General features: G+C 42.3%; 1 protein-coding gene across 3 annotated transcripts in view; it reads right to left on the bottom strand.

Annotated features, from left to right (window-relative positions):
* Window positions 1-15,775, bottom strand: part of UTRN (utrophin) — a gene marked incomplete at its 5' end in the record, with an annotated part of 335,751 nt that overhangs the window by 264,700 nt on the left and 55,276 nt on the right. For all 3 annotated transcript variants that reach the window (XM_084203642.1, XM_084203643.1, XM_084203641.1), the window contains one exon: window positions 13,825-13,886. In XM_084203642.1, the coding sequence (XP_084059768.1) occupies window positions 13,825-13,886 (62 nt within the window). The remainder of the gene's footprint in view (window positions 1-13,824; window positions 13,887-15,775) is intronic.

The following is a 15,775-nucleotide window of genomic DNA, read 5'->3' as shown; positions in this document are numbered from 1 at the left end:
CAAGTGCCAATTTGAGGAGAAGAAAAATATTTTCTAAGTACCGCAAAAAGCTCCAATATTGCTTTTTCCTGTCACCTTGACTTTTTCACATTGCTCTTCCGAAAGAAGGCTGTCAAAGACCCACCTTACATGACATAAATTAGCTGGTATAGATCTCTCCTGTCTTCACTTATCCCCTCCTGCCCTACAGCTGCTGGTAATTGCCAAATACTGGCTAACAAATCAGAAAAAAGAGAACTGAACAGCTCAATGAACCCTGGTTTTGGTAAATGTCTGGTTTTCCCCAAAATTCATATGGGTTTTTCTCAGGTGCTGCATTTAGTTAGATTTGATACTACAAAAACTACCGACACAAAAAAAAATGAGAGTTGAACAGCTGCAAAGAAATATTTTCGTTTCCTGTACAAAAACATAACTAAATGTAACAATTTCAACCAGCTAAATAGTGTTAAGTATGATCTTTCTCTCAGAGCATGTATTTTCACAGATGATTCAGATGCTTCACAGCTGCATAGCAACTTAACCAAGCTTTTATAGCAGGCTGGAACCTACAACAGGACAACCAGAAAAACTAATGGCTGCTGTCTACCTGGACTTCAGCAAATCTTTTGACACTGTCTCCCATCATATCCACATAGGCAAACTCAAGTGTGTGAAATGGACAGGTGAAAGATGATTGAGAACTGGCTGAATGGCAAATCCCAGAGGGTCCCAATATTTGGCACAGGGTCTGGTTGGGGGCTTGTCACTTGTGGTGTCCCCTAAGGTTCAATAGTGGGCCCAGTGTTGTTTGACTTCTTCATCAATTACGTGGAGGGAGGGACAGATGCCTCCTTAGCATAGTTCACAGATGACACAAAGCTGGGAGGAGTGGCCAATACCCCAGAGGGCTGTGCAGCCACTCAGAGGGACCTCGACAGGTCAGAGATGGGCAGAGGGGAACTGTGTGAAACTCCACAAAGGCAAGTGCAGGGTCCTGAACCTAGGGAGGAATAATCTCATGCACTGGTACAGGCTTGGGCTGATCTGCTGGGAAGCAGCTATGTGGAGAAAGACCTGGGAGTCCTGGTGGACAACAAACTATGCACAAGCCAGCAGTGTGCCCATGTGGCTAAGGAGGCCAATGGTATCCTGGGGACATTGGGAAGAACACTGCCAGGAGGTCAAGGGAGGTGATCCTGTCTCTCTACTAGTCCCTAGTGAGGCCACTTCTCACTAGGTGTATGTGAGACTCATGAGTGCTGTGTCTAGTTCTGTGCTCCTCGGTACCAGAGAGATGTGGAGCTCCTGGAGCAGCTCCAGCAAAGGGCAACAAAAGTTGATCAAGGGATTGCATAGAAAGTCTTACATAGAAAGTCACAGGGAGCTGGGCCTGTTCAGCCTTGAGAAGAGACAACTGAGACATGATCAGTGCCTGCAGGTACCTGAAGGGAATGCCCCAAGAAGACAGAGCCAACTTCTTCTCAGTGGGACAAGAGGCAACAGGCAGAAACTGACAGAAGTTTCACCTGAGCATAAGGAATACCTTCCTTGTGCAGGTGATTGCACAACAGAACAGATCACCCAGAGAGGTTGTGGAATTTCCCTCACTGAAGATGTTCAAAAAAACATCTGGATGCAATCCTGAGTAACACACTCAGGATTACACCTGCTTGAGCATGGTGTAATACAGGAGGAGATCAGCCACAGAGCAATCAACCCAGTAAAATTTAGTTTACATTTGGTTTGCATCACCACATTGAAGACAGTAAAAACAGGTTGCTAAGGGCACAAGGAAATTGTTCATATGACCAGAAAAGCAAGCAGTAGGAGCTAACAGAGGTCTCTGGATGCAGTTATAGTCACACTCATTGTGAAAGCAAAAAACTAAGAATAAAGCAACCAAACTACTTAGTCATTGAAGTGTGGGCCTCTCCAGAGCACGCTGGGATAGAGGGGGATAATCACTTCCACTGACCTGCTAGCCACACTTCTTATGAAGCCCAGGGTATGGTCGGCTTTCTGAGCCGAAGCACACATTGCTGTCTCATGTCCAGTTTTTCATCCACCAGCACCCCCAAGTCCTTCTCCACAGGGCTGCTCCTAATCTATTCATCTCCCAGTCTGCACAGATACTGGGGAAGGCCAGGATGCAGGTGCAGGACCTGACCTCACCAAACTTCACAAGATTCAGATGGGCCCACTTCCCTAGGCTGAAACCTCTCTGGGTGACCTCCATTCCTGTTGTCATCTTATTTCAAAAGTCTCATACCTTCTTGGTGATTTCTCATGGGCAGATCCTTACAGCACTGATTCCTTCTTCACAACCCAACCAACAAACCCCAACTCTCTTCACAACTAGCTAACCCACTCTTTTGTAGCACTCTTGCTGGATACAGCTGTGGCCTATTAAGGGCAGTAATCTTTCGTGATTAGTACCACTGCAGCTCCTCAGGTGTGAGATTACCTTCTGCACTGTCTTTGTTTTCTTACATTCTATCCCTCCACACATTCCCACTTGCAAACCAACTGCACTTGCTCAGTGTGGTGTCATCTGCAAACTTCCCGAGAGCATACTCAAACCCACTACACATCATTGGTGATACTGAACCCTTCAGATCACATGATGGACCCCTGAGGGACAGCATTTATTTCTGATCTCCATTTGGACATTGAGCAGTTGACTGCAAATCTTTGGATGCAGCTGCCTAGGCAATTCCTCATTTATTCAACAGTCCATTCATCAAACCCCTATCTCTCCAATTTAGTGACAAATGATGTTGTGGGAGACACCATCAAAGGCTCTACAGAAGGAAAGCCCTTATAATTATACAATTAGAACAGCACACACATATATAACACCAAAACTGAGAATGTTATAGCCATACATCCTCAATTAATTTGTTGCCTTAGGTCCAGAAGTTAAAAAGGATGTGGAACTACTGAAAAAGCAGAAAGATACCTCACCTAATACAGTACAACAAGAGTATTGAGAGGATACAGCCTTCTTTCTTTGCTTCCATCCCCTCACTTCACACGCCTGAAAAGAAGCTGAATGACTTCCTGCTTTAAGTTGTTCATTTCAACAGGTCATGGTATGTTCCAGCCCTACACAATGCTCCCTGCTGCGATGGTGGAAATAATTTAGATCTGCTTTCTCAGGAGAATGACTTTTCCATTTTGATGGCCATCAGAACACCATGTATTGCTGTCAGTTCAAAGAGTCAACAGAAGAGTATCTGCACACTAACCTACTCATTCCTGGTTTGTTCAAGTACCCACTATCCTCAAAACAGACAACACAATATACAAAGCCTCTGTATTTAGTGAAGTCTAGTAAATGCTCTCTGAGGGAAAGAAGTCAGCTCACAGGATGCATTTTCCCACCTGCAAGGTGACTCAAGTTTGCTAAGAAAGGCTTGGTGGGGTGGGTGTTGCAACCCTATCACCACCTCCATAGAAGCACACCCACCAGGAAAGCTGGAAACCTGCTTCTTCAGCTTCCCACACCCACCTGAATCCCATGCACACACCTGGTGGCAGCTGCCACCTAGGCAGCCTCAGCAGGGCACAAAGCCAGCCCTAACAGTCAACTGATGTCCCAATGGAGCAGAGACTGCACAGACACTGCATCCTGCTCTGCTCACACTGCCTCCTCCCAGTCATGCATTTTCCTCATCCCTGAATGCACATTTCCATGCAGGATCTGGTATGTGAACCATATAGTCTGCAGTCAGAAACATCACTGCTCTGTCCTCCAGTGCAGCTGGACACTGGACTGCTTTCTTGGGAGGCAGTTCAAGAGCAACTCACTGTGCTTCAGGAAGTCTCCTACTTTCTTCATGCAAACAGAACAGCTACAGATCCCAGCTTCTGACTCAGGAAGTTTATTAAGCATAGAAGGGTGCAGGAAAATAATTTCTTTAAATGGCCGCCCCAAGCGATAGTCCCATACCTTTATTTCCCAAAAGATGACAAGGAAAAACTCTGGGGCAAAGCTGACCAAGCAGCTCTGCATGCCCTCTTGTGCCAGGTACAAGCAAGCCCTGAGGCCAGGCTGCTGCCATCACCCTCTCTTTGTGATCAAACCCACGCAGAGCCCCAACACCTCACAAGTAGTGCCCACCACTGAACCTACTGGGGCAGGCTGCTGTGGCAGTGCAAGGGCAATTTGGGAGCTGCACTGCACGGCCCCTAAGGCTGGACCTGTATGTCTAGTCCAGGGGCCATGAGCACACTTGAACCCTGGCTCTGACCCAGCAGTCTGACTACCATCAGGGCACCTGCTCCCTGCAGACTGCACTGGGGTGAAGCAGGCAGCCTGAGACCAGCTAGGGCAGGCTGGTGTGCTACTGCGAGAGCCTGGGTCTGGGGGAGGACAGAAGGTAAGGCACAGGGCTCTGCAGCTTGCTTCCTTCACCATACCTTCCCACATCCATACTGCTCATTCTTAATACCCAGAAAATAATCTGGCCTTGTGAAAAGTGAAGTCTGTAGCCACAGGTACACACACACATAAATACACAATCTGCAGTATGCAAAAAGCACATGCATTTCTCTCTCTGTCTATTCTTGTCTGGCATTCAGTATGCTAAGGCAATCTAAATTTCTCTTTTTCAGAACTAGCATTTTACTCACTCCCTAAATACTTAAAGACTGCAGAAGTACAAAGTAGTTCAGCCCCTACCAGCATCCTGTAAGGAGAAGCAGTCCATCACTGAGCATAATGGATCGAGAAATTTAAGTATTTGTCTTATAAGAAGGAGTGACATTGAACAACAGACGAACCATATTGAGCCCTTCACAAGGGCAAATGGCTAGTCACGGTTGTGTTGGTAAGCACTTAAAGAGCAGCTTACATTGTGCTAAGCACTGTACAAATACCAGGCAGCGAATGGGTCCTTTCTCAAAGACAAAATAGAGTCCAGTTTACACTACAAAGACAGCATAAAGGACAGGCAGGGTCACACTTCGTACCAGATGATCTGTACCAGAAGATCTGTGCGGGTTCAGGATGTAAAGCATTCACATCCCACTCACTGAACACTTTTATCAGTTAACAGAAGGTAGTTTTTCTCAGCTTTGCTTATGTTTGCTGCAAGAGCAGAAAAAACAAACCAAAAAAATCCTGGCAGAAATCTCTTTCAGTCAGCCTGTTCAAGAAGGCTTTGCCAGCAGCGCTGTACACACAGTTACTGTAACAGACACAAGGGCTTGATAAAACAGACAAAAGAACATAATTAACAGACTTAGAAAGAGGCAGTGTTGGCTCCCCAGGGCCTTAAATTAGCACTGATAGCACAAAAGGAGTCGATTCACCTAACAGGGCTGGTGTAAGGGAAAGAGGAAGAGGAAAAGGGAAAGGGAGGCAGAGCAAGAGAAAGGAAAGTAAAAGAAAATAAAAGCTAGAGACTATACATAAGCTGAGGGCTAAGCTTGCTTGTGTTCTCATGAACTTTGCATGGTGACATTTGTTATGCACCAGTAGGCACATACACAAGGATCAGAACCAGATCCAGTCCATCACATTACATTTATTCCAACAAACATTTTTGTGCCAGCCTCTGTGTGAACACAAGTAAGGGAGACAAAGAGACAAAGAACTTTTGCTAGTTATCCACCGCAGAAACCACTTTTTCTGTTGATTTACTTCATGAGGAAGCAGCAGTTTATTAATGATCTCTGAGCTGGAGACCAGATGCTACCATACGTACACAAGACCAGGCATCTCAGGCATCAGTTTTACACTTTCCAGCAAGATGCCGGCACTATTTGGGAAGGAGATACCACACACAGTGCTCTCCTCACACCAACTGCCCTCATATTCCCCTCTGGCTATCTTTCAAGTCCCTCTACCTGGATCAGGTTTAAGAGGGTGACTCACACTTCCTTGTGTGCATCTAGAATTACTCACAACGAAGGGTCATCCAGGCCAGCCAACATGACTGTGCAGAAATCATTCCTTCTCTTTGCCAGAAAGCATTCTCAGGAAGTGGGGGAAGATATAAACAAAATCCAGATCAGATTTTTTTAAGTCATCCAATGCTGCTGATAGTCGAAAGCCCAGCCATCAACACTTACAGTTTGTTCTACTAAAACCACCACAGCTACAAGGCAGTGATCATTCCTGAGTATGTTCTACAGTAGAACATTGCTAATAAAGGGACAATTAAGAATGAGGAACTGTCTCAAACTGTGCCTAGTTAGAGAAAAAATGGGAGTCACAAATTCTCAGTAGGACAAAACCTTTTTTCAAACACCAGCTATTATTTATCATTTTATCATGACTACTTAAGTTCTTTATTCTTGAACATGAAATTATATGCAAAGGCAATCATTAAAGAAGGTTAAATGTTTACCTAGTTGCTTAACTAGAAACATGAAATTCTCATATCAATTATCTGTAGCAGACAATTTTCCTGTGCTTTAAATCAATAATTACTGAAGCTACATTATTAAACCTAACTTTTTCAATTAATGAACGCCAAAGAGATTGGAGAATAAGAGATAAACCACCTCTATTTCACATCCTTCTCAGTGATACTGATTCAGACCTTGTAGTCACAACATTAAAATCAGGATGAAAGGTCCTCTCAGTTTCACAGTTAATGCACACTGGCTGTCACCAGGAAAGTAACACATTTCATAAAACCATACAAATGACCTTCACCACTAAGGGAATGCAGCAGACAAGTTCCAGCTGCTCAGAGCAGAGCTGGGAAAAGCCCTGGTTGACATTTACATTATCTGCCACTTCAGGAACACCAAGAAAGCAGTACATACTGATTTTCTATCAGATTTTTTATCTTCAAATGTCACTTTTATGAAGTTAAGAGTTGTTTTAATTAATTCTTTTTAATCAATATATGAAAATTTTTAACATATAAGATGCTTATATATATGTCAAAGCAGTAGTAGAACTGTAAAGACCCATTTCCTTTGAGAAGGGACAAATATTGGAGAGGTTGGGCTCTTAAATGACAGCATGTACCATTCACAATGTTCAAGTACATTCCCAGGGAACTCATGGTAACCAGTTTAAACTCAAACAACACAGGAGCAAGAACTACACTTTATCACGACCGAGACCAAGTAAAAAACATGTCAAGTGCTGCTACATCATAAGGCCAGCACATGGGAACTCAATGTGGGAAACAAATCAGAAAGCAAAAAGGTCATTGCATAAAGTAAATAACCATGTCAACAAATAATCTCACCAGTTTCTAATTTAAGACCATAGACAATATTTACAGAAGTATTTTTATGAAAACGTGGTACTTTTTTCCATTCTTCTTCCACTAACATGCAGGAGTTACAGGACATCATACACAAATACTAGCTATACTGTGACAGATATATTTTCACTGAGTATACTCTACTCCATGCTGAATATTGCCAAGGAGTTGTGGCATCTCAACACAACACTAGTACCAAAACTATGATTTCAAATACCAAGTAAAGCTAATAAATAAAAAGTTATGATTATAAGAGGAAGACGCCTTATAGATGAAATTATTTTTAACTACTAGTGCTCAAAAATAAAATAGTTACAAACAACTAAACATCTATTTAAGCCCCAGACTAACCAGGGGGGGCAGGGGGACTGAGTTGACTATTCTCATTAGGAGCTAACAGGAAAAGGAACAGATTTGCTTTGGTGCCTCTACCAGGTTCAGCTCTAGTGCTTGAGAAGGTCCTACAAACCCTCCAACAACTGGGATGATAACCAAGCCCAAGAATCAGACCCAAACCCAGAGCATTAACCAAGTCAGCAATAGTTACAGCCCATGTTACTATACCAAGCTTTCAAGTCCAGCAAGGGAGATGCTGCTCACACCTTGGTCTTAGAGCAGAAAGCAGCAAAAATTGAAAGGAAGGCAGAAAACTGAATTTTTTTGCTGTGGCTATATCTGGGAGAGCTCAACTGCTACATACTATTGCTTTTATGCTAGAAGGTAGTAGTCATCCTTACCATAACTCACAACCTATTATAGAAGAAAAATTTACTTCTGTGCTTCTTGGCTAAAAGATATGCTAGACCTAGAAAGGCTTGTTTGGTCTTCTCATAAAAAGAGACTAAGAAAAAAGTAGACTAAAATTGACCTTTTTAAGGCTGGCTCATGCAAACGCTAATTCTTTTCCACACAGATTATTCCTCTTTTCTAAAAAGGCTGTTGCTTTTAAACTTTGACTGTCTTTGAGTGAAGTTACATTTTACAGTTTAATTCAGCATTGAAAAATATCAGAAGCAATTAGACTGTAGAATATTTCACCAGTCATCAAGTATTTCCTTGCTTGCACCACAAAAACTGCACTGCAAAAATGACTAGACACCATCTTAGGTGATGTCACCTTGGACAGACAAAATTGCCTAATCAATCTTTTTCATCTCTTTTCTTGCATGACTAATACACTGAACTCCGTAATTCTCTTTCCCCCCCAAAAAAAACACTTCTGAAATGTCTTTGACCTCAGGTATCTAGGGTCATGTGAAATTAATTATCATGAATAGGTACAACCTTGCCTTTAAAAAGATTTATCACAGTTGCTAAGGGTCAGCAATGGAGCTGCAAAATGTCTTCAGAAATACAGGACCTGACATTTACCACTATGACAAAACAACCCTTAGAGGAAAGAAAATTAAGGAGCAGAAATGGAGGAAAATATCTTTCCAGCACACCACACAAAAAGCTAAGAGAAGACTTAGCAGTTACCGAATGAATTAATGCCTGGTATAATGAGGAATTAACTGTTTCAATTTTAAGATGCTTATAAAGCCACAACACCCCAAAGCGCTCCAAGAACAACTCATCAGTTCTCCTACTGGCCTGTCTACTCTCATCTTCCCTGGGTGTCCTTCCAGGGGAGGGGACGCATCGGAGCCCAGGAGAGCAAATGCACAGGAGCCCCACACTGAGCACTCGCCTTCTCGAAGGCTACCTTGGAGCTCAGCCCAGAAGGATGCATTCTGCTCTCAGGCTGCGCCTCCTCCTCTTCTTTACTCTAACCCTAAAGTCAGACGTATTTTTGGAAGACCACAGAGCAGGAAAAAGAGCTTAAGATGCTGTAAAAGTGTGGGATGTCTGGCTTTATTCACACTGGCAGATGCTGGCCTGGCTCCAAGCCCTGGCAATGCTGGCCAATGCAGATGTCAGGGCACTAGCACGGGACCTGGAGGAGCAGAATCACAAATACATGCAGCAAGAACACCGCAAATGCACAAGTAAGACTGTATAAAGCTCCTGTATATAAAAAAAAGAAATTGAGCTTGTATTGGAAAGAGATGGGAACACATGATGGAAAGGAAAGGGAGGCCCAGCGCTCAGGCATGTAAGGGCTTTGAATGCAGTTCCTGACACCTTGGAACAATGCCCCAGCTGACTCCATTCAACAGCCTGCCATATCCAAGACTTTTAACTGAGGGGCAGGGAAATCCAGTGTCATTTTCACTGAATACCACAAATCTCTGGGCCTTTATGCTCTTCTTGCAGAGTACAACCTTCCTAGCAATAAAGCTTTTTGTTACCATCCCTGTGGGAAAATCCCAAACACAGTGAAGAAACAAGGTTTTGGTAAAAAGACACTGCTTCAGTTTGCCAGTGTTGGATCTGTAAGCTTCCTCTAGGGAGTGAGTGACAGCACTGAGTTCCGACAGGCTGTGACAGACCTGACTCCATGGGTCTAAATTAAGTTAGGGAATCATGTTTCTTGTGCTGACTCTGTGTTCCACCTGCCAAGCTCAGGAAGAGCAGAGGAGGAGAGGAACCATTCTGAAAGCAAACTTGGAAAAGTACCACCTTGGAAAATGAGAAAACTAAAGCCAGCAAAGACGGGATCCTGCAAGAAGGTGAAGGGAGGGCAAGGTTAGTACCGTTGAGACAAAGGGAAATGCAAAAATAGGACTGACCACACAAGCAGCAAATCCTGTAAAGGCAGGAGAGGGGAAATGAAGGGCAGATGGAGCAGATATGGAGCTTTAAAAAGAAAAACTGTGTCTCGATGGGAAAAAAAGTATAGTGACAAAGGCAAAAGTGGATATGAAATAGGCAGGGCCGTCAAACTCCAGATTTGCAAGGATTTGCCAGGCAGGCAAGGCTTCTGACATGAGAGGGTGTAATAGTAAGTGAGAGGAAAAAAACCAAACAAACATACCAACCAAAAACAGGGTCAGAGAGTAGGAGTAAAGAAAGAAAATAGGGCAGAAGGAATTGTACTTGCAGGGTTCTAAAGTGGGACACGAGACTCCTGAATTCCTTAACATGCCTATCAAGTTTCTAGAAACCTTCTGGAGTTGCAAGTGTGAGTATCCAACTACTTTGCTCTATAATTATATGCTGAAGCATCAGACATCTGCAAGATGCAGTTAAAAATCCCAGGCCTGCTGATAAAACATCTAAGTAGATAAAGATTGAAGCTATTCAGATATTTGGACAAACTAGAGTAGATTACAAAACCTTTATTTACTTTCTCTTTACCAGTGTGAAACAAATAACATAGGGGTACTGGAGCACTACGTTATACTTCAGACTTGAATTCAAGCTCCTCTATTAGCCAGAAGTTCCCCTGTAACTCATCAGAATCATTTAAAACACAATTTTACATGCACTTACTAACTATGTGCCAGATTAAGAGACTTCCTCAGATCACTAAAACCAGTCCTTGCTGACACAGGCATAATCATCTTCAAGTCCCTTTTCTATGCTGACTGAGCTCCATCTGAAAACCAACTAGATATTTTGGATGGCTTGATTGAGTTTGCAGAAGAGATGAACCCTCTGAATTCTGTCATAAGGATCAAGGGCTCTGTTTTATATCAAGAAACGTCAAGGAAATATTAAATCCTCTGTGACAATTTAGCGAAAGTCTCAGTTTGGTCACTCAAAATTAGTAGCCAATTCTGATGCTTACCTTTATTTGCAGTGGCTAAAAACCACTGTGACAAGATAGCACTTCTGCATTGCAGAAAGGTGTTCTGAAAATAACATACTGGTAAGTATTAATAAAGATTAATATGGGAAGGGATAAAAGGATAGAAAACAATCCTACAATGTGTAAAGAACATATATCAGCTATCCATACAACTAGATGCTTTAATTGGTAAGGCTATACCACAGGAAAACAGCTAAATCAGACTCTGGAAATTAGACTGGACAGAGCAATGGAAAAAATAAAGCAATTAAAAACATCACATGGCTTTACAAACACATGTTGAAATGCTCTGCCTCAGTATTTATTTGAGCATAAACTTCCCTATTGGTTAAAGCCTAGTAACAGACTATGTCTCTAACAATTTTTACTCCCTCTGATTTTAACAAAATATCCTTACTACCAAGCCATCATAGGCTTGTGAACTGTAGTGTGTACAGCCGTCCTAAGGTATGTCTAAGAGAGCATTGAGTCGTGGCTGAGTACATTTATTGACCTTAAAATGATCCACTTTAAATGTTTGTGCCTTGATTTTCAAACAACACACACAAATAAAAGGCATTGTTCTAGCAGAGTTTAAACCAAGAGTGCAAAACCGAGATACTGTACAGGGGACTACACCAAGAACTCTTATCTCACCCATCAGGGTACTGAAGCAAGCACCTCTCAGCACACTTGAGATACTTGCAGTGATTTACTCACCTACCTATGCTCTGATGAAAGAAGGGAAAGACTGCTCTCTCTCTAGATCCTTTGTAAAACCTTAGTGAATTGACTTAAATCAAACCCAGCATTATGCAATTTTACATTTTTTGTATGCTAAGTTTATGAAATCAGCCAATTACTTTTTATTTGCTTAAATGAAGGACAAGTACGATATAATTAACATGGAAGGACAAGTAAAATTTTTGGAAGGAAATTTTGCAATTCCACACAAAACAACAAAGTTACCATTTTGTTTTCTGCAATGTAAGTTGAATAACATTTAACTAACCTCTGAAATCTCTCTACCCAACTAAGCAGCTAAATCGATCTACTTGACAGAAAAAGAATTTTAAACAATCCAAATTACTTGGTACATAAAAAACTTTGACACAACAGCACTGAAATCAGTCCCTTTCTATTTTTAAGGTACAGTGGAAACTAGACTTCCTTACATGAGGTGATTTCTACTTAACACCATCATTTTCCTTGCAATTTGAACATGCCAGTCTTAATAAATCTGTCTTGTCATGCCAAAATAGCCATGCTCAAGTTTGAATTGGGCATGCAGCAGTTGGGAGTATGTCCTTTTATAGGAGTCTCTTTAATCATTAGCAAGGCTTTCATAGCTTCAGGTGTTTAATGGGCCATGAAGTTACAGAGTTACAAAGCTATAGTTACTTAAAATCCTGTGAGTATCTGACCATACCCTGTGCCTGGGAAATCCAGGAGCTTAGGAGGATCTGTCTGATTATGCAGTATAGAAGGAAAGATGCTGTATAAGATACATCCATGTGACTACAGCAGAATGACTGAACATAATTCTACCTTCTTCAATACAATGCCTGCAGCACTCACAGATGAGTCACCTGGCACAGTCTCAGTATGAGTGTCATTCATTCTCAGTATCACTGTCATTTCCATGTCCATGCCACCTCTATGCCAGCTACATGACCACAGTCAGTCTTTTCTTTCTCACCACATTTCCTTTCCTTACATGATCCTGCCCCACTCCTTCTGCAGAACCACCATTCCTCTGAGCAGCAGTCGAAAGCTGAGCGTAGAGCCACCAGTTACCCACACACATTCCTCCTCTAAGAGCAAACTAGCCAAGAATGCATTGGATGAAGAGTGCAGGATATCAGCTTTCAACCAAAACAAACCCAAGCCAAAATGATTCAATGGAGACCACAAGCCTTGCATTGCCCAGCATCCTGTTGCACAGGAAGGAAAGGAAGGTAAAAATTCTTTACATTTCTGATCAAGAACTTCAGAAGGGCAGCATTCCAGAAGCAGCCACTCATAGCTAAGGCACTGTTGCAGCTTTATTTAAAAAAAAACCCACAAAAACCAACAACACCACCAAACCACAACCACACACACCCCCCTTCCTTTATATTTATATCTCCTCTCAGGATTTCACACGCATGCCACTTTTCAATAAGAGCATGCAAAAGAGTAGCTACTCCATTTGCAGCACAACACTAGGCAGAAAAAACATGAGTTTTCCCTGATAATATTGCAGGTTCTTTCACACATTCAAACTATGAAGCAGGAAAACTTTCCACAGATGCTTATATTCCCAGGCAAAGTGTCATTTTTCCCTGTCAGCAGAACAGTGCAAAAAGCAGGCTTTAAATAGCATTCCAAAGCAAACGTCACTTCCTTTATCATCCCAAACCATGAAAGATACTCAGTAAGTTTCAAGGCAGTAGAGAGAATTAAAATGAGAACTGTACAACATGAGAGCTGAGGAAAATTCAAAATGAGCAAGTAATTATATAAAATTTCAGTCAAGGCTCAAGTAGCAACACCAGGTGGCTTCAACTAGAGGTTTACAGAGTGAGGAAAGCTGACTCAGCAGCAGAGTAAACACAGTGATGAAGGTTCGAAATCTGCTGCAACACACTCCAAAAACTGCACATAGAAATAAACTAAACCAAAACTAAACAAAACCAAGCAGATATACTCATGCAAATAACTATTCTGATATATCATCAAATAGAAGCTTTCATTTTTTTCTTAAAATATAGTATCAAATGTTTATGTGCAGGAGGAAAATGAGGGAACAAACACTACACTATTTTATCTGTTTTCACTAAACACTGACATTTTACTAGGAATATTCAACAAGAGTAAGAGCAAAGTATATTTAACCAAAATTATTCTAAACAGTGAACCAAACAAAATTAAGTAGTACATCCAAACCGACATTACCTTGGAAAACCGAGCATTTATCCATTTTGTAAAGGTTTTTTTCTGTACATCATTGTGTTCATCTGGAGAGAGAGAACAAGAAAACAATGAGTGAAGTTGCATTCTTCTTAATCCTAGATTGTTCAATATAGGTCACATCAAACACTGTCCTGAGAAGTGGGAGAACTTTTTGCTTTATCTGTCAATAAAGCTGTACAACCATCCACAGCACTTTAGTACTTGCAGAGGCACACAAATGCTTTGCCTTTGCTAGTAACCACAGCAGCTCCTTTGCATTAGAATCAGCCTCACAGCACCTCCCAAGCGGGTTTCTGATGCATAAAATTCACAAGCTTCCCATCTGGTGAAAAACAACCTACAAAACCATGGGCTTTTAATTAACAGACCTTGTCAACACCTTTTTGCCTGAATGCATTACTCCAAAAGCTGCTGAGGCCCTTACTCAAGCTTCTGATGCAGATAATAGCCTCTGTGGTAGCAAAGCTGCTGGGACAACCCTTGAAGCACTGGCAGCCCTACCCACCCTCAGCCTGTTTTTGCACCTGAAGTGTGTGAAGTGTTCAGAAGTGTGTTAGTGATCAGTCACAGAAGTTCAGCTAAGGTGTGGGGAGGGCTCAGCAGCCCTTCCCTTCAGATGCCCTGCTGCTGTGACACCAAAGTACCACCACCTAGGGTCTGTGAGACAGCCAGAAGGAGCCAGCAGGACAAGGAAGAAGGGCAGGTAAGCGCCTGCAGGTCAGAGCAGAGGGAGGAGCAGTGGCCTCCAGCTGGGCAGAGAGAAGGCAGCTTCCCAGGATGCCTAAGGAAGCCATTTAGGAGTCACCAGCAATTTTACAGAGCCTGTCCAACTAAACCAGGGTGAGTCACATCCAGCACAGGACAGACACTCCTGCCTGTATCACAGGACACATCTTGGGTAAATTGCACCGAGCACTGCTAAAGATGAGCCTGTGCTTCATCACCTGTACTTAAATGACAGTGAAATAAGTGCTGACAACCAGACTAGGCCAGGGAGGTTCACCCAGTATGGATTTACAGGTCTGCTTGCCACAGACAAAATACACACATGCAGCCTGTCAAAGGCTTCAACCTCCAAAGCCCTGCACAAACCACAGACAGGGCAGTCAGTGCCTTACACCAGGCAAACTTGGACAGCTGCAGCCTGGATCAGGAGTCTCCAAGAGCCCTTCAAGACTCCACCAGCTTCTTGGCAGACCAATCTTGAGATACCCTTCAGGCAACCACAACACACTGCTGTCTGGAACGCTCTCTTGCAGAACCTCTTGGTGGCAGCTGGCATCAATTTTTCCAGCAAACCATGATGGTTTTCAGACAAACTGTCCCTGCACTTGGAATGAAGCCACAGAAAAAGCCTGATTGCAACTCAAATTTTCTACTTCATGCAATCATGAAAATTTATGCAGTCTGAAGCAATACCAGATTATGATTAAAAAGCACCACTTACAAGATCATATACCTCAGCACCAATTGAGACTGTTTTACAATAAATTTTCATCTATAAAATCCAGATCTTAAAAAAATAAATTTAAAAACCACAGAATACAACCAGAAGATTTATATAGATAACCTCAACATTTCTAATTTCTGGCCTAACACAGAAGCTGACACTATCCATGTATTCACATCTAATTCATCTAGCCAAAAAGCTGTTACACACATAAACCAACCACCAGGTATGTTTTAACTAACAGCAAAGAATAGTGGCTACAGCTCAGTCCAAATACAAGAAGCCACATCAATAAGAAATGAAGTGTCATGACAGTTGAAAAACTTGAACTGTATTAAATTGTTCATATCCATCTAAATTAAGACCTTAGTTCTGGGCTTCTTTTAGGCTACAGCTGAAAAATCTGCTTAGGACACAAGGGTGCATGTCAGCCAGGAGCCATTGTTTCACCCTTCCATGCCTCTCCTCTTTGGCAGCTAAAGC

This window comes from Fringilla coelebs (assembly GCF_963513975.1).
Source record: "Fringilla coelebs genome assembly, chromosome: 3".
Classification (NCBI taxonomy): Eukaryota; Metazoa; Chordata; class Aves; order Passeriformes; family Fringillidae; genus Fringilla; species Fringilla coelebs.
Note: the sequence above shows the minus strand (reverse complement) of the source record. Positions and strands in the feature narration are given on the sequence as shown.